This window comes from Thunnus maccoyii, chromosome 4 (assembly GCF_910596095.1).
Source record: "Thunnus maccoyii chromosome 4, fThuMac1.1, whole genome shotgun sequence".
Lineage (NCBI taxonomy): Eukaryota > Metazoa > Chordata > Actinopteri > Scombriformes > Scombridae > Thunnus > Thunnus maccoyii.
In genome coordinates this window covers 8,716,845-8,736,990 of record NC_056536.1, presented here as the reverse complement: position 1 = coordinate 8,736,990, position 20,146 = coordinate 8,716,845, and the positions used below count along the sequence as shown (strand labels likewise).

The following is a 20,146-nucleotide window of genomic DNA, read 5'->3' as shown; positions in this document are numbered from 1 at the left end:
CAGCTGGAGTTATTAAAAACACCGGAGGAGGAGGAGGAGTAAAAATTCAACAGGATACATACACACTGAAGACAACGAACAAGGTGCAAAATGATTACTTATGTGCTGGTAAAACAGTGAACAGTCTAAGAGGCATCAAAAAGGAGACACACAAAGTGATTATCGATTGGCTGGTTAAACAACCAAATTACAGCGGTAGTTACTTTTAATGGTGAAAGAAGGAAGCCAATACATTTAGTTCTTTTTTCCAGGTGTGCCCTGTTGCTGTTCTTAAAGCCTGACTTTATCCAGAGTCTAGGGGTAGATGACTTGCCAATTACTAATTCTATCACATTATCCTAATCAGCAGATGGAGTTTGCTCAGTTGTCCATGCGACATGATATTACATTTGTGTTATGATCAAAATCCCCAGAAATAGTTACTAAATGGACCTTGTGGTGAGATTGTTTTTTCAACTGCTCACTCCAAGTTTAAGTTTGAATCTGAGGTTTTAAGACAACATGGATGATAATTCCTTAGTGCTTGAGAAAAAAAAGGAAAATCCATCTGCTGATGAAGATCATGTGATATGATTGAAAGCCTCAGAACAGCTACTTAATGGACCTTATCGTGAGTTTGCCTCCTCAACTTGCCAGTGAGTCTGCTGTGGTAATTTGTGTAATTTGTCTGTTTCTGTAATTTATCAAAAAAATTAAAAAAAGAAAGGAATTAGCTACTTTTTCATTTTGTCTATAGCCAAAGAGCTGTAGAGACCCGATGTCACAATACAACAGCACCTTCTCACAACATTATGACATGTGACATTTTAATTTGTGACAGCAGGAAAAGCACAGGTTTAATTGATAACATAAATAACAATGACAGTCCATTCAGGTGTGCCGGATCCAGGGCCCTAGTATTATGCATGCTGGTTCACTAGAATGGGACACCTAATGGGATGGATCTATCATTAATGTTAATAGTTACACCTGTGCTTTTCCTGCAATGATTTTTCATGATGTTCCTGTTATGTCAAAATGTCTGCCAGAAAAAGGTCTACGGATGCTGCTGTAGCAGAGTTGATGATTCCACATGCCATTATCGCTGTTTATATTATGCATTATTAGTCACTGTTCTATTTAAATATTTTATTTCTACTTTATTTTATTCATCATCTTGTTTATAATGTATTCCGTTTGTTTCCCACTGGGTCTGGTCTGATGGCTGTACTATGAGTGCCTGTTTGCTGTATTCTGTCCCTGTGGTAGTTATCTGTAATAAGATCTGTTAGAATACTTCAAAATGTGGATGCTAGATGTTAAAAAGAGCTCCCAATTGCCTCTACAGATGCTTCTGTGACCATATTGGTTGTGAGTAACTTGTTAAGCACACCACACACAAGCACACTAGCTTAGATGTTTTCGTGACTCACTTGGCGTCAAAAGAAATCTCTGCGGTGTGGCTTGCTAACCAGCAGTTAGCTAAATGATCTCTTTCTTTGTCTTTAGTGTTTTTGAAGCTTCTAACAAAAAGCTGGCTATGGGAGACTTTATATCTTTCTGTTGTTACCAGGAAGAAACAGCTGATTAGAGACAAAATTGCTGGTTTGTAGTAGTTTTGTAGTAGTTGAGTACACAACATCTCTTTTTTAACCAGTTCACCTACCTTAAAAGAATAGTTCTACCTTTCCGGAAGTATGCTTATTCACTTTCTTGCTGAGAGTTAGACAAGAAGGTGATACCACTTTCATATCTGTCAATATGAAGCCACTGCAAGCAGCAGGTTAGCTTAGCTAAGCATAAAGACTGTAAACGGGGGTAAACAGGTAGCCCAGCTCTGTCCAGCAGTAACAACATCCGCCTACAAGCACCTCTAAAGCTCATTAATTAAGATGTTATGTCATGTCTGTTTAATGCCGCCTTACAGGGGGTTATTGTCAGACTGCTCACAGTAGCTTCATATTTCCTTGATAGTGGTAATGATCTTCTCAACTCAGTCTCAGTGTCAAATGTCAAATTATGAATGACTCACATAAATCTTTACATTATAGTCGCACGGTACCCATCTTAGTAAGAAGTATCAAACTGATGTTATACTGTATGTTAAAGGCAAGTACTATACTGGTTGTTTTGGGATGATCATCAGGGTTGCCATGTCTCACACACTGACTGTGAGACTCATGCAATTGACAGTTTTCACGTGGTGCTCTCACACCACACATCCATTTTCTCACGCAGTAAAAAACAAATTCTTAACTGATAACATTGTAATGCAAAAAGAGGACACTGAGAGCGCACAGACAGACAAGACAGAGCAGCACAGTGTGACAGCAGCACTATGCAATGGCAATTTATTCAGTGAGATATATATAAATCTCTTATATCATAATTTATTCCCATGCATGCTGCTCAGAGTAATCTCAGTCAGCGGCTCTTCTGGCAGCAGCAGAGCGTCTCTCCCTCTCCTCTCACACCGTGCGCACGTAGACAGGAGAGACAGTGAGTAACTATGGTTATGGAGACGCTCTGTGTCTCTGTCACTCTGAAACTTTCTACAAATTCCTAATAATAAGTTTTTAGGTTAATTGTGAGGCAATTTCATTCATCCAAATTGTTTGTACTGCAATTGTTAGACCTTGAATGTGGCCTTGTGAATATTGACAATAACAACTCTCAGCTTTAACATTATTTAACCAGGTTTAAGTATCCCAATCATATTGTGATGTGTTGAAAGGCTATTCATCTTTGTTTAACCTTGAAGATGGCCAAGTAGTCTGCAACCTACTAAAATTTTAGGCTACATAATGTTTTTTATAAATATAATTTCAAATATGAAATAGTCATTCCTTTAATAGCACCCTCAATCTATCTAATCTAGACTAGTGCAGATGGCTGTTTCTTGTCTTAATCCAAGAGGTTAGATGGTGTAGAAATGCAAATTACAATTTTTTTTAAAAAAGGTGTTGGTTGATAAGGCCAGAGAGAGGCTAAAATAAAAATAATGCTCATTTTATTATGAACAAAAATAAGCACTACTTAAGTACCACCCCCCCAAATTCTCACTCCAAGCTGAAGTCAAAACTTGGCAGCCCTGATGATCGTCAACATTTTATTTACCACTGCATCAAAATAAAGCCACAAGTTAAGCATTAAGATTACACAAGTAAACCTCAGTGTTCAATTTGTGCACATTTAAGTCAAATCTTGACTCAAACAAAACAAATGCACAGAGAGTAATTTTAATTTTAATTTAAACACAACACTGCCGTGCATGTAATAGAGTGATCTACGACAGGGATTCATGCAATGGACCCCATACAAACATGAGACTACAAACTTTCCACAGTGTGAGGGTTTGGCCCACTATAATGTTGTTGTTCGTTTAGTGATAAATTATTCGGTTACTAGAGGTGAGAGAGAGGTACCTATGATGGGAATAGTAATGATTATACTTTCAACAAATGGAATAACCTCCTGTGAATTAAATTAGAGGTAAATTAAACAGTTCTTAATGTTCCTAAGGAGCAGCAGAGGAACATTTTATCATTAATTTAACATTCATTTATCCACAGAACATTGCTTCTTTCCAGACCACCCTGCATCACATACACACACTTGGTGTTTCAGTGCCCTGCTCAAGGGGACTACAGTCATAGTGAAGAGAAGGGGACTTTCACCTTTCCAAGACATTTCCTCACTGGCCTGATGTTTTGACTCATTCCAACTACAGTCTGTAGTGGCTTCCCTCCACGGGACAATTGCCCACCCTTGTGCTAGAAAGGTCAATCTACTCACCGTCTACGCAGGCCGGCCTTGCCCTGGTGGTGCCGGCGATCTGGCCTCTCCGGCAGGCGCAGCGGGCCGTCTGCCTGGCAATGGTCCGTCTGGGAACGCTGCTGTCTCTGTTGAGCATCACTATCTCGCAGGTTCCCACCGCCAACTGGCCTGCCAAACACAGCAGCGAGAAACAAAGTACATCACATTAGCATAATGAGACTGTAATGAACATATTACAGAGGAGCAAATGGTCTTCGAAGGTGCAGACAACAGGCGGCCTGGACACAGAGTCTTCTCTGTGGTCTGTGTAGCACTTGGCAATTTAATATTCTCATTTAAAGTCTCAAATAGAAAAATGGAAAACTGATTTCAGTGCTCTAAAACCAGAAAACAGCAGGCTTCAGTTTTAAAACAGTATGGCTGGGTGCTCTGTTGATAAAAGTGTCTTAAAATGATCATGAGGAAAACAAAGATCCCTCCATGAATCTGTTAAAAGGACATTTTCTGTTTGGCTAGTCATAACTGCAAGTTAACAAGCCTTCCATGTTAAAAGCTGCGATATGAAACTGCTAAAAAGAAGAAACAACATACTGGTTGCTTTGCTTTTCATAGAGCTTTAAGGATAAAATGAAAAGAGTTTTTCAGATTGGAAGCATGAATTTGCTCAGAAAATTTCATAGAGATGAACCCAGCACAGTATGAGACATTGAGACTGTCCTCACTAGAAAATCAGCTGCGTTGGTTGTTTGTTCAAATGCCTGAACAACCTATGTTTATGTGTACCAGACAAGGACCTTACATGGGCGTGTGAATAAAGGCTTTTGTCAGTCAGAAACATGACTTTATTGCAGCGCAGCAAAAACTCAACAATAATACAATAGAGACCGTTTCCCGTCGGTGTTGATGTTAGTTTCCAATCCAAGTAGTTTTTGTGCCCAGATCTAACCAAACATTAACTATAGCTGATCAGAAAACTGGCATATGAACCATTTTTATATGCATTTTGGAAGGCAATGACAAACAACATATTTAGGGGTTACGTCTGGAGGACTTGTTGGAAATATCCTGTGTGCACAGATGATAGTTTGTTCTCAGGGTTGTGGAAGACAGAAGGTCATGGAGTATCCAAAATGGAAAAGATGTCATCCTCTGTGAAGCATGAATGTGCTCAGAAAAATTTCATGGCAATCTGCCCAATACATGCTCAGAACTTTTGGTGGTGGCACTAGCAGAAAGGTCAGGGGGGTCGTCCTCTGAATACAATGAATATGGCAAATATCTTGGTAACCTGGCCAGTAGGTTCCAGGTTATCCTGGTGCTGGACAGACAGATCAACTTCACCATCCTTAGACCTCACCACCAGCAAACCAATATATTTTTCCCCATTAAATGATGATAAATTGACAATTTTAAATTGTAATTCTAACTTTACGATAGTTCGATATTTTAATATCTTTAAAACTTAAATTATATTCAGTGTTATGTTTGTTTAACTTTAAGAATTTAAATGTCAACAATCATTAAGCTCTGGTGTTTCTTTTTAGTTGCCACGGTTCTATAGAGCTATACTTGGACTTACCCTTTACTAACACCACTACAATACCCTAAGATAGTGTTTGAGACCAGTATAGTCATTTTTCAGGAAAAAATAGTATAACATCTAAATTAAACATTAATCCAGGGGGAACGAAATCATGTTTTGAAATATGGAACATTACATTTTTGTATTTCTTATTTGACTACTGAACTAGTGAATGAAACACGGACATTTGGTTGAAATAATGTGTGATTTGGTTGACATGGCAGTCGCTGCTGGGCACTGCGCTCTGACAACAGTCCAATTTTCAAGCCAAGTTAAGCTCTACTGAGACGACAAATGGTCAGAATGTCTTTAAGTGATGATTACCTTGCTCAGAAATCTCTGCAGTGTGTGTGCGTGTGTGTGTGTGTGTGTGTGTGTGAGTGTGTGTGTATGTGCACACGCGTGCTATTCTTACATTTCTATCCAAGCACAGAGAATTACTTCAGGGTTCTCCAGGCATTACAAATTGATGGATAACTCCCAGGCCAGGGAACTGTGGTTAAGCAAGGTTTCAAGTTTGTCAAAATGTGATCTCTAAATTAATTAAACAAACTGGAGAAACTGACAATTCACAAGGATGTTTCAACTGCAAATGGAGAACTTGGGAAGGGGGGAAAAAAAACAGATCTCTATCTTGATAAAGATAACATCTAAGTGCAAATTTTCTTCATCATTTTCACATTGTCATGTCAGGAGAGTTACTCAGAGAGTCAGGGAGCGTGAAATACTTTTAAAACTTTTTAGTCAACGTGTGCTATGAAATGCAGACAATTTAAACAGGAATTAATCTCATTTTAAATATTAAGTGAGTTTGAATGAATTTATTTCATATTTTGTAACAACGAGAAGTGTTTGGAGTTTATTCTTTAAATTTTATAAGAGCAACAGATTAATTTATTGAGCTTTGTGGCCATGAATGCAGCTCTACAGTCACCCATGTATGGCTCTGATGATCACTTCCCTCCATGCAGAAATGAGTCCAACTGAAATCTGTCCAACAGCCATGGGCAAATAAAAGAGGAGCAATAACAATGATGTTTTCAATGTTTTGATTTATTAAATGAACCCTGTGCACGGCCTTTTGTAGCTGACAGTTTCACTGAACATTAAATGATGAGGTAACAGTTTTGTTTGGGTAAATTATTTGGAAACCTGAGGGAACACATTTAATTGTCTTTTATTTAGGCCTTCCTGGTATATTTGAGGGAATTATGAACTGTTAACAGTCTTGTGTTTTATAGATGAACAAGCTTTAATCACGGTGAATTACTTGAGGGTGTTTGCAGCTTTCAAAAACACATTTGGAAAAAAATAAAATATTTCAATATAAGTAAATGACATTTAACCGTATCGGTTTTGTCATTTAAAATCAAAGTGAGATTTTGTTGTGGCCTCAAATGAGAGAACTAAAAGATTAATCAATAACCCGCTGAACTGCAGCTGAATAATATTAATATGTGTGAGTGAATCAAATCTGACTCAGCTTGAACTCAACACATTTCTAAATAAGTGTAACATAAATGCATGTGAAGTTTACAGAACTCTCTGCTCCAGGTTGGACAGTAAAGCTCAGAAGTTTCCTTCACCTCTGTAACGATCTGGAAAAAGTAACATAGTTTCTTCCTTCTTTTCTTTATTGAATGGAAAGCTGCCAGTGAAAGCCATTCAAGCTGACACTGAAATAAAATCAGCTGGGGGAAGGTAGTTTGGAGAAGAGTCTGTGCTGCAGTTCCTGTAAGGTCAATCTCTGGCATTCACCAACCATCACTCCTTTATACTGCTGCTTCTAGTCGCTTCCCAACACCCTTAAAGCTTCATTAAGTGAGATGTTAACTGCTCTATTGCATGAAATGACTGTAATAATGGCAAAGGTTGAAGGGGTTGTTGATCAACACAAATGGTTCATAAAATTACTTCAGCTGAGTTGCTGAGGCTTCAAAGTTTCAGAAGCTGCCAGGTAGCTAATAGGAAGACATCTTATGGTGACCATGTGACCTTTCTTTCAGAAACATCACCATGTCTGGTCATTAACGTATTTATGGGCCAAGGGGCAAAAATGAACCTCGGCCCCTCATTCTTCCAGCTCTGTGTACTGCATGGTAATTAGTTTGTGGTAATTTGTTTAAACACATATTTATTGAAGAATATCCACCATTTATGCATGTTTTGACAAACAGTCCCTCAACAACACAGAAAAATGATGATAATAATGCAGGTGTCACTTTAAGGCCCCTATCATATCAGCTGATATTGGATTTCCATGGATATTCCCTAAAACTTCAATTAATCAAATGACCAGAAATCAAGGGACACCCAGTCAACTTGTAGCTTTCAGGGGTCGGTAATCCAGTCTTATTCTAGACCCCTGTGAAGGTATCTCAAAAAGCAATGGCTGAATTTCAACCAACTTTGCTGTCAATATTCACAGTCTCCAGATGGTGGATCCTTGACCTTTCATTTAGCTTCATAATCAGGTCAAATTTCTCCTTGACCAACACTTTGGGCCATGGCATGCTATCCTGAAAACGGCTATTGGAATAATACTAATGTCTATATGAATATTCACGGTCATAGGAGGATGGATTCTAATGTTGTTGTTGGCAAACCCCCGACCATTCTCCAGCACCACTATCAGCCCAAATTTTCCAAATTCTACACATGAAATATCAAATTATCTTATTGGCATGATATTTTTGAACACTTTCACACTCTCCACAAGATGAACCCTTTTCATCTTCGACCATGAGTTTTCCTCCAACTTCACCATCTCAACACTGCAGCGTCTAGGGGCTGCTAGTCAAGCTTTAGAGGTTGGTAGACTATTTAGGTGGAGTTTTTTTGAGTAACGATAGTTGACACCAAACTTTTGCCAGGCAAACAGGACAAATCTACTGCATCATAGTTTATGGAGGAGTAGTTGGGCTCTCAGATGCAGCTGCACTTTGTGTGTTAGGCTGATTAGATTGGTGTTGTATTTTTATATAAAATTATTACCTAGAGCAGTCTTGAGAGTCATAAAACACTATCACCTCCACGAAGAACAACTATGCACATTTCATTTCATAGCATTAGCCAGGCTGCCCACCATTACCCACCCACTACCCACCACCACCACTCAGCCCACCCTCCGCTCTTTTTTTGCTGAGACGAGTCCCTGTATGCTTGGTGGGTGCTTGGAGGACAGAGGTGCCATCAGATATCAGTGCTCCCTGCCATGTTTCACCACTAAACAGATGAATGGGCTTCATGCAATAAGCCTGAAGGAAGGAGAATAGCAAAGCAAGTAGGGGGGGGAAGAGTTATGTAGTGTGTGGGCGGGGGTCGCTTTGTAAAGTGCCCTTAGCTAGGGCCAGCGCTTCATCATAGGTACACGAGTTAATTCATGTGACAGGGGGTTTCTGTCACTCAGCAGAGACACTTGGCCTCGTCTCTATTTCATACGATGAAACGCGCATACAGCTGTGGCAGCGAGGAGTGTGCCGAGTGAGGGATGGCGCCACGTTCTTGTCCAGGCTCTGGATCCTGTCAGAAATGACATCTAGAGGGCTACAGGAAGCCGATACAGAGCACAGACACTGGCTCTCTGCACTGACTGGCAGCCTGATGACCTTATCTCTGAATCACAACACTACACAAGTGCAAAGTGGCAGCCCATACACACACAAACAGGGGTTCAAACACACACCTTTGAGCAAAAATGTGCATCTGTGCTGCACATATCAGCACTTGATCAGACACACTGCACATCAGCAAAGCACAGGAGCACAAATATCTTAATATCTCTGTCTGCAATAGGCTGCCAGGAGTCCACACTCGCTTTCACAATGTTCCCCTGATTCAATGTGCGTCATAGCAGCACTGAGAACTGGGTGGCATGATGAGGTTATTAAACTCTAGATACATTACACTACCAGACCGTGGTAAAATGCAGGGTGAATATAGAAAAAACATAAAAACATAAAACAACCAATTTTCGTCTTTCCTGTTAACAACACAATCTCTTCCAACTGGTTACTGTTCCGTATTTAGATGGAGTTGTAATTACCAACAAAACATTCAGTTCATTCTAGCTTATCTATTTTCTTGTTTGTCTCTTCAATTAAGACAGTGCAGATACATCAGTAGTTAGACCAAATTGATAGAATACCTTTATCAGATTTAACAGGCAATCACAGCTCTGCACCACTCCCGTACAACTGAAACCAGATTGGGAGCTGTTAAGAAAGGCTCTGCTTCTCCTCAGGGAATTTGCCATAAAATTATATGACAGGCTGCACTGAATGAACTATGACAAAGATTCCATTTCCATATTAAAACAATCTCCCTTTATAGATTGTAATTACTTGGGGGCTGCTAAAGATGGAAGTGAGGTTTTACAATGTTTTATTGCAAAGAGCGTCTTTGCGAGCTATAGTTTCGAACCATATTTATTAAAATTCCCACTTCTTGTAAAGCTAGGGCAGTTAATTATTCATGACAATATGTATTGTATTTCCCTATAAAGACCCAGCTATAGCGCACAGCCATGCTGTGCCGGCTTGGCTTGGCTTAAACGTCCTGGCATTGAATCTAACTAGTTTTCCCTGAGAGAGCCAATCACACTCTAATCACTACACTGGCATACAATAATAAGTCTGAGTGATTATCTTCTTTCCATTGTATATTCCTTTCTTGATAGAAGTGCTGTTCTCAAGGATGAAAATGGAGCTGCCAACAAAGCACCAGTTTAGAGAGCATGACAATCATATTAACATGTATCAAATCAGATATGAATTCAACTGATCTTCTATGGAAGATTTAAAACATTGTGTGAGATGTTATAAATATTAATGCCGCAGGTAATCAGTCGAAATTGATTTGTAGTGGCTGCAGTTATCAAATTTTAAAATGTAATGAGCATTGACTCCCCACCCCCACCCCCCCATCCATCCAGCTTCCTCATACTTCTCAGATTTATACTTTTACCTTTGAAAGCTTAATGTTTAGGGCTGCGACTAATGATTATTTTATTATTGGCTATAGATTTACCAAACGATTTAAATGCATTGCATTTATATAGCGCTTTTTCATTTGAGCAAAGAGTCACATTCACACACACACACAATGGTGGAGCTGCCATGTAAGGTGCAATATGGGGCTCAGTGTTTTGCTCAAGGACACTTCAGCATGTGGACAGGAGGAGCCAACCGTACGATTAATGGATGAGAGAATGCATCGCATTCACCTATTTTCTCATGCATGGAACTTTCTCTTTGGCAGAAACCCACTCAACTCAAATAAATAAATAAATACACTTAATCTAAAATGAATATTCTGTTCAGCGCATCAGTGTGATGTGCATCAACGCTTGCCAATTTACTGAGAGGTTCTACAATGTTTCTTTATTGGCATGAGTGTTTTGACATGACAGTTTATACAAATCAGTAGTTGCTAGAAAAATCTCTCCAGGTGAACATCCTCTGTATAACATCTGACAGTAGCATCAACTGTCAACTCTGAAATTGGGAAAACAATTTAATAGTATATGAACGTGATTTCTAGGAGACAGGGTTGCACCTGTAACGGAATGTATTCTCTTGTCCATCTATGTCACGTCTCCCATGTAGCCTACATGTCAAACAGTTCCTTCTTTATTCCAGTCACAGTACACAGTAGCTCTGTGATGAAATGTGTCGACAGCTGTAGTGATATTTTTTGTTTTCTGGTCCCCTGTTACAAGCACTGACACTGCTAAGTTTGTTATATTTTAAAATTAAACATTTTAGGGGGATTTAGAGGGGGGTTGATTATTCTAATGATAAAATCTCAAAATCGTGCACCCACTCATGACCAGGTGACATTCATCAACTTCAAAGAGTAATTTGCAGTATTCAGCTTGAAACACTCGTATGAGAAAACCTAATGGAGATGTTTAGGACAAAAACATGAAAATGTTCTGGCATGAAGTCCATTGTTTGGATTTTTTGCTGATAGACGACTTAAACAGTAATCAACTATCAAAATGACTTACTTTGACATAATGCTGTTATTCACAGTGTTGTTACCTAAATAGGCGGCTAATGAACTCAATCCAGGATTTACCCTCCACTGCAGCCCTGATTTTGACTGCAGTACTAAGATCTAATCTCCCCTTCATGCCCGTTCTCATCTCACAGCTCTGTCTGTTAGTAACAACTCAGGGTGACATCAAACAGCAATCTTATTCAACTGAGCATATGCTAGTCAAGGCAGCCACAGCCAAGTGCATCTCATTACCTTAACACCATTTGACGCGTGCCGCACAGTAGGTAGCATGTAATAGAACACCAGGTGAGAGAGGCAGATGTTTGACTGACCCCATGCTATACGCTTCCTGACGCCGCCGTGATCTTCTGCTGCTAAACAAGTGGGGCAGCGGAGCACTGGAGCAAAAACATGCGCTTTATATTAATGTGCTTGGTTTAAAGGGAATACCACCGCTTGATTTCACATGCTATTTGAATACTCTACAGCAGTGCGATCAATATTTATGCAAGCGAACAACTCTCTGCTGAAGTCGGAGGACCTGTAATGGTACCTAAGTATGCAATTTAATCTGAAGCTGACAGAAATGAATCAGGAGCAAACAGTAAAGGGAAGTGAGAGAGCAGCCGGGGTGAGTTGGGGGGTCTGTTATGCTATTACAGGATGAAGCTCACTTATCTTCAAGCAGTAATATAAGCACTGTGTTGGCACACAGTCAGTCTACCATTTATTGTTCTGCAGAGCAGTTCCTCCTCTCACATCCTGATGACAACACAGGTTGGAGTTTCTGCTCTAAAAAGCTCTTCATATTCACAAATGCGTACCTGAACTGTTTTTGAATGTGGGAATTTTTAAAGCTGCACCAAGCATAATTTTTATGCAATCACGAGCACCCGGTGCGGCTGCAGCCAAAGAGAGAAAAGCACTCCACCCCCACCAACTGAGATGCTGGAGATGTGCTCTATTTGCCCAAATTTAATTCTCGTGTCAGGTGTGTACACTTCTCCACCCACAGGGAATGACAAATTGAAACTTCTCGTAGCAGCAGTAGGATAGCGCACCCTCGGGAGAAAGCCGGACTCAACATTGTTAGATTGTTTCATTTCTCACTGGAAAGCAGGGGCGCGCTGCATGGAGTTTGCTAACATCACTTTATAGGACTTGTATGTCTTTGCAATTCAGTTTTTCATAGAGTTACCACTCTGTCATTCAGAGCTGCTATTGTGTGACATTGCCGAGGGCAGCTTTAAAATAGAAAATAGAAAATATTCCCCTTACATACATCCTCTGCTAGGACTGACACTGTAATTTAGGTCTGGTCTGCTACATGTCTTGTACAGTACACATGATGGAGGTGGCTTCTGATAGGTTTGTGACTTGAATTGTTGCAGTGATGCAGCATAGTCCAGGCTGCAGTGATATTACAATGTAGAGTACACTCAGACATTTGGTTGTGGGTGAATACAGGCTTGAGGCATAAAGAGGGAATGTACAATATGCCTTGTAAAAGATAACAGTAGCTATGCTGAATGTAATGCAGAGAGGACTGTAAAGCCACAGTGACTCACTTCAAATTTCACTGAGATAGCCCTCCAGGATTCCCTCCTTCTTTAATGCAAACACAGAGAAAACGGTGAGCATCAGAAGACTATTATGCCCCCATAAGTACTGTACAGTAATGCGTGATTGCATGAACTGCAGCTTTAATATTCAAGCATAACCCTCTCAGAAAATATGATCACGGCATCAGGCGGAAAATAGAATAGGACACAAGACAGAAGGAACATAACTCAAATCATTTGCACCACTCTGCCAATGATGGAGCAGTTTCAAGCCCAGAGCTTTCCGCAGAGAAAATAACAATGCAGAAATACACTGAGCAGTGCACTACACTCAACCACAAGGGAGGTCAAAGCTGACGGCTAGAAAGAATTCATATTCAGGGAGCTATGAAATATGAGCTTTGTGTGGTGCCAAATTGATTTAGCTGTAAAAATTCTTTTCATTTTGTTCCATAAAGACGCTCATACTTTTACAGCTCCTCCGCCTATAGAAGCAGGCCTCGATGATTTGCTTACAATTTACAGCCAAGGTCATAATCAAAGCGGGTCTCTCTTTGCATGCTTAATGCCGCCTTGAAGAAGACTGGAATGGAAATCATCCTTTTCACTTCAAAAAGTCAGTAATTCTTTGCTACTCTGATTAGTTTAATGCTTGGATGGAGAGGCCCTGCTCCCCGAGTTAAAAGAGAATACCAACTAAAGATTTTTAAATTCATCATTCTGGTGCCCCATGAAACTAGCTGTCTCTGACACAGGAGGTGATTTGTTAAAAATGGAAAAAGCAACCATGATAGCATTCGGAATAATTCACCAGGATATCATCAAGTCTGGTTTGTGAATGACATTTGGACAGGAAACATCAGAGACACATTGCAGTCCACAACGCAGAGTGGACTGACTGTGTGAGTCGGTCATCAATGGAGCAGCTCTGTACTGATTGTTAAACCACAGTGAGTCATTTCGAAATTTAGTGACATAGCCTGTAGTCGTATCTCATAAAATGTGCGCTGTCATTGCCATCGACAGCTTATCCTGCAGAGCGGGATAACAGAATGGAGTGTTGTCTCTGCTCCTCAGCTCCAGGACACTGTTATTTGCGTTCAGAAGCCCTGATTGGATTATTCAAACAAATCAAAGTGACTTGTTAATTATGACATGTGACATGTGCTGTAAAAAGCAGCATTACTGCCTGTTGCACACATTTGACACTGAGTTTAGGTTGTAGGTCTGTAGATGAATATCAGTCATTTGGTTTGTCCAATTTAACTTGTTATTTTAATAATCTCTGCCTTATCCCACATTGTAAATAAGCCTGTTTTGCAGCATGGGAAGTGATCTTTAATTCGGTTCTGAATGATCTGGAATATCAGAGGAAGAACTGGGAAGTTGGAATGAGGAGTGAATGCTGAGCAAAAAAACAAAAGTGTGCCAACCACCAAAAATTTAAAGCTGCATTTAATCGATTTTTTGGCCATTTAGGAGCAGTGGAACACACTGAAAACATAACATCTGTAACATCTGACATGTTACCAACTTAGAACCTTGTTATGGATAATGTGCTGGCAAACAATTACTTATTTACACATCCAGCAGACAGAGCAACACTTGGAGTTGTGTTTCTGTCCAATGTTCACTCTCCTTTATGCTCTTTTTCGTCTCTGTTAGTTCTTGAGAAAAATACCTGGCTCTTCAGCTTTCAGTTTTTTCACCAGCTTTGGAAGTCAACAACCAAATATTATCTGAATATTTTTACTGAAAACAGCTGCCTACTGTTGCTCAAAGTGAGGCAGGCAGAAAAAAACAAAACAATGGCCTAACGCCTGGGCGTCATGCGGTGAAAATAGGCGAGACCTCGAATCTCTAGATGAAGCAACGCAGCAGCCTCGCGCGTCTCATGCAGGCAGTGTGGCTGCTCTAACCTGTTAACATGGGCGCCGAAATGAAAAGCAAGAGGTTCTGCGACGCACACGTGCTGCTCACGCATCCAGTGTGTCCCAGTGATAAAACAGGCTAAAAGGTCCTCTCTAGACATCTATTAAGATGTATAAAGATACTCTGCTTGGAACAACAACGTGTGTCTGATATAGTTTTTCCGCAAAAAAGTACCACTTTAAAATCCTTAAAATGACGTCTACTTCTTCTCCCTCACTAAAAAGTCCAGAATCTATGAATATGCAAATATATTCATGGTGGCGCGCAGCAGTGCAGCAGCTTCTCTGGCTCCTGGTTATGGTGTAAAGAGTGCTAGCGTCTCTTCTCTTAACGTGAGTAAGTGTGCAGATAGCATGACTGGTGCAACTAGGCCAAGAAGGTACAGCCCAACTGAACTTCTGAATATTATCAACAACTTGTCCGCCTCACTTCCACCAAAGCTTAGAGCAGCGCTCAGCAGACTGCAGCTCCTGAGGAGAGGAGGGATAAGCAGGCCGGTCTGTTAGCCAAGCTAAAAGCTAACGCAACCAGGCCAGCCATTCCATCGCTCTTTCTGGTCAACGTTCGTTCACTCGATAACAACATGGATCTTCATCAGGAGATGAGGAACTGTTGTGTGTTTTCTCCTGACAGACGCTCGGCTAAACAGCAATATGCCGGACTCGACTTTTCAACTTGACGAGTTGCTACTCTTCCATGCTGATCAGAATCAGCTGTCGGGGAAACCCGAGGAGGAAGACCCTGCATATAATTATCTTTAATTATAAATGATTGGTTCCTTAGATTTTTGACGCAGGAAATCCTGCCTGACTGAATCCATGTTTTGGAGACTGTCCTTGGTACACTGCAGTTTCAAAGCGGAAATGCTCAGCCATGATGTTGACTGCTTATTTCGCTCCTGATATGTCTTGTAGCATACGAAAAACACCACATGGACATGTTAACATGGTAAAAAAAAATTGATTGTCATTGGAGGAGGTCTTTAAAACATCTGAGAGCTGCAGAGTTGGGTGATAATTCTCTGTAGATTTGTTGCCAAAAACATTTCAAACAGTAATTTGTAGTTGTACTACTGTACAAATTGTTGGATTGACAGATGATCTTTGGACAGTGTGGTGTAAAAACACCACAGCAATGAGTTCTTGCCTTAGCGTTGCCACTTTCTAAGATGTACAAAGATTTCATTTAATCACGTTATTTCAAAGGACTTTTCATGTTTCCACTTTAAGATGAAACATTGGCTCATAGCATTAGAATTCTGCACGCTGAGTTAGAGCAAAGGCCAGCTGTCTGTCCACCTTCAATTTACAAATGTGGTTAAAAATGCTCCGACCTCAAAACGAATCCCCCCTCCTATTCACTCACACACACACACACACACAAACACACACACACAAACACACACACGCACACACACACACCAACCCCAAAGGTTTGTGGTTGACAAAGCAGAGAGGAGTTGCCACTGCTCTCTGACTGCACCACTGAACCGGAATGTGGTCCAGTGAGGAAATCCAGACATTTCCAAATTTATTGTTGAATAAAGTGGCAATGTAGAAAGCGGTTGACAGGCCATTCATCGTGGCGGGCGCTGGCCCAATGGCGTGCGCGGACAGGGCTGCTGTGCTTTGATTTCCTGTCCTGGCCGCCATGACAGATGAGCTACGGAGAGGGTGGAGACGACGCAGCCTCTCACCACCACAAGGCTTCACCTCTCTGCCCACTAGTTCACCCACACTCATCTCTGCTTCCAGGACCCTCGGGTGCCGTGGAGGTGGAAGTCGTAGAGAGCGGGTATTCAGTTGTGGAAAGTGAAGGGTGCTTTGACTCTACCATTAGTGCTTAGTCAAAAACCAACATAAAAAAATACCGTAAACTGAGGTTACCACTAGCTGATGAAACTATTAAAAAAAACAGCGGCGATCAGAGCTACTTTTAAAACTGATTGGTCAAAATAGCCAATTTCAAAGGAGGATTTTGGTAGGATATGAAGATTATAAATATGGATTAAAAAATACTACACGCTTCATTCTTAAAATTCAGCTCAGAGCTGGAAAGAGGAGTGAGCGACATACAGAAAATGTCAAGGCTCAAATCATATCCAGAGGTTTTAACTATTAGGCACAACCCAGGAGACTCTATTTACTCTAGGAATATATCAAGGGTAGTAAAGTTCAGGAGAGATTGATTGAACGATTTTGTACAATAACACGCTAATGAGATCATTTTCAGATGAAAACGAGTCAATAATAGATGGCTGAGGGGAAGGTGGGGGGGCTGTGGCTCCTCAGATAATATGCAGAAGCTTGAGAGAAGGTTCAGAGGTGGCAATAAGAGACTGGTGACAGCAGCATTTTGGGAGAAAATTCTGCAAATTAGAGACAAAGGCAGCACATTTCAGCACACAGACAGTTCATTTTTCACATCAGTGTCTACTTTTGTTCCCAGCAAGCTGCCAAAGACATTGATGTAGGCACTATCCCTCCTCCATAGCGGTAATTATGCTGCTAGCCAATGCTTGATTAAAAGATCTAATCTGCAAACTTAGTGTTCAACATCTCCCAACAAGTTCCAGTGCTTTAAGCCTGTTCTCTGTGTCTTTGACAGCACTGCAATCCCAATGTTTTGTCGTGGACAGCAGCCAGTGAAGTGCAGAGAAACATCCTTTTGCTTTCTATTCTCTGTCGGGGTGAAGGTGTAATTGCACCAGCGTATGTATTATTCAAGAGGAAAGCATGGCGTGGATGGATATAGCCTTAACCTGAATGAAATTATAGAGCTCTGAGGGTACAAGTCAGGCCATTTCCTGTCTGCACCAGGAATTAAAACAAATTGAGCTGTTTAATTATGGTTTCACCAAATTATCCCTCCACAATGTGTCAAAGAGCCTACTGTTGCAGCATCAGAATAAAGCAAAGTATGAGGTTACAGTAGTTTGGCAACAAGGTTACAGTGTGGAGAAACTGTAGAAATCTCCAGATACAAAGTTTAAACTTGTCCAATAGGAATGTTATTATGAAAATATGTTCACTGCAATATAACACAAGCTCTTGGGAATATTATAGCACTACCAGACAAAATAAAAAGGTTGTTAGGTCCAGTAATGTCACTATACACTGGCTGTTCAGTATCATATACTTCCTGCAGGAATATTACTATAAAGATACCAAATTAGAATATGAAAATACCATAAGGTCATCATATATTGACCAGTGGTGAACACAGACACTTTACAAGTCCCTGTAGGGCTGTTTTATTGAACATGATAGGGGTTTTTCTTCAGGATCCCAGGATCTGAGCACACCATGAGCAGCTGCATCCCTTAGAGACAGTAGTGCTGCTGACAAAGTAATAAATAGCTGTAAGTGTCCTTACCCTCTCTGAGCAGATGGGAGTAGATGAGCCAGAGGAGCAGCAGGCAGCAGAGTGACGCACCTCCACCTGCGGAGAGCGTCTTCACTCCAGACTGCATCCTACACCTTCAACCTTTTAGATTATCCAAACTTTGAACGCTCGTGCCGCTCAGATGTCAAGCAGATCAGTGGAAGAGTGACTAATCCAGTGGCGTCTCCACAGCCTGTCGTCGGCATCCATTTTGAGGTTATAATAGGAGAGGGACTGATAGTAACCCCCCTCCCACCCCCCCTTGTTCTTCAAATTACCTCGGTGAGCCGCATATCCATCAAGGGGTGATCAACACACGCGCACAAACACACAGGCTACAATGTCACCAGATCTGGCCAAGTTTACGCAGCTGTGGTTGCAGGAGCAGAAATTCACTGGCTGGCTTCTGCACAAAACTGGAAGTATGTAGAGGAGGAAGAGTGAGCAGCAGCAGTCCCCCGCAGTTTTGATCCCCTACACGGAGATGCTGATGATGCTGGTAGTAAATTCAGCCCCTGGACGCCGCTGTCACCTCTTCTTTCCCTCCTCTGCGCTCCGCACAGTTATTATTATTATTCCCAACCAACTTCTGCACCGAGCCTGGCTGTGTGGCGCTACGGAGCAACGCGCAAGTGAACCCAGGCGGACATGACTAACCTACCAATCAGCACGGAAACTTGTCCGACAACACTCGAGCTCCCAAAAAACTGCGTTTGGAAAAACAGCTAAAGGCGCAAATGCGTCATATGTGGCCACATAGGCACGGCACGCAGCGCAAGCAAAATGTCACGTCAAAGCAAGAGCGGCGGGTCTCACGCAGCGCACTGCCGCTGGACAAAACGCACTGAGAGCGCGTCAACACGGGCGGACGGGTGCAGTGAAGTTGCAAAGGGACACACTTTGTCACCTGTATGAGCCTTTGTGGAGGCTCTGGAAAAATCTCAGGGATGATGCCTTGCTTCTCGGGCTAGAGGATAAGCACCCCTCCTCGCAAAGTCAAGTGTTGGTTACAGATGAGTGTGTTAACCCAGCCTTATTCTGTCCCAGCCGGCTCCATTTGGATGCAGGCGACGCCGAAGAAGATTTCCCCCCCTTTCAATCCATGGAAAGAAAAACACTGCTGCTGCTACAGCACCCTGTTGCCTTGAGTTACAATGTCTGCTCTCTCTCGCTCTCGCTCTCTCTCTCTCTATCTCTCCCTCTCTCTCTCTCTCTCTCTCTCTCTCTCTCTCACACACACACACACACACACACACACACACACACACACACACACACACACACAAACAAACACACAGTGTCCTAATTCCTAAAACTTTGGGCTCCTAGGCTATAAATCCCACAGTGTAGATGATAATGCTTATTTATACACAGTAAGATGTCCCATCTCAGCCCTCAGGGAGTCACAAAGCAGCACCATCCGTCCCCACATCCTGACATGTTACTTTTCTCCATGTCTTTATGCCCTCTTTCATAGGTGGAAAACGCCCTTGAGGGCTACATGGTCCAGAGACTACAGTTAACATTTAGCACACTGGCATTCTGGGAAAATATGAGACTGGAGGACTAGTGCTACTATAAGGTGCAGTGCCTCAGAGCTCTTTAAAGCAGAAGTTACATTATTATATACTGCGTAATATCACATCAGGTCTCAAGTGTGCACACATAAGGACTGGTGCTCCCCTGTGTGAGTGTATGTGTGTGTGTGTGTGTGTGTGTGTGAGCTGAAGCCCTGCAGATGCCAGTCTATCTTCTGAAAGAGCACCATTTAAGACTCCCTTGCCAGTCGAGCACCATTACTAGCCAATAACTCACCCCCCTCAGACACACACACACACACACATACACCAGATTCCCGTGACCGGTGAATGTGCACTTTATTAGCAGATGGAGAAGTTCCCCCGGTGTGCTGCTGTGCTATCAGCCC

General features: G+C 41.5%; 1 protein-coding gene across 1 annotated transcript in view; it reads right to left on the bottom strand.

Annotated features, from left to right (window-relative positions):
• The window catches only part of tafa5l (TAFA chemokine like family member 5, like), a 49,153-nt gene extending 30,705 nt beyond the window's left edge, over window positions 1–18,448 (bottom strand). Inside the window, exons 1-2 of the mRNA XM_042409701.1 lie at window positions 18,211–18,448; window positions 3,775–3,924 (exon numbers count right to left, since the gene is read on the bottom strand). Coding sequence (XP_042265635.1) covers window positions 3,775–3,924; window positions 18,211–18,307 — 247 coding nt within the window. The 5' untranslated portion in view covers window positions 18,308–18,448. The remainder of the gene's footprint in view (window positions 1–3,774; window positions 3,925–18,210) is intronic.
• Window positions 18,449–20,146: the final 1,698 nt, after the last annotated feature.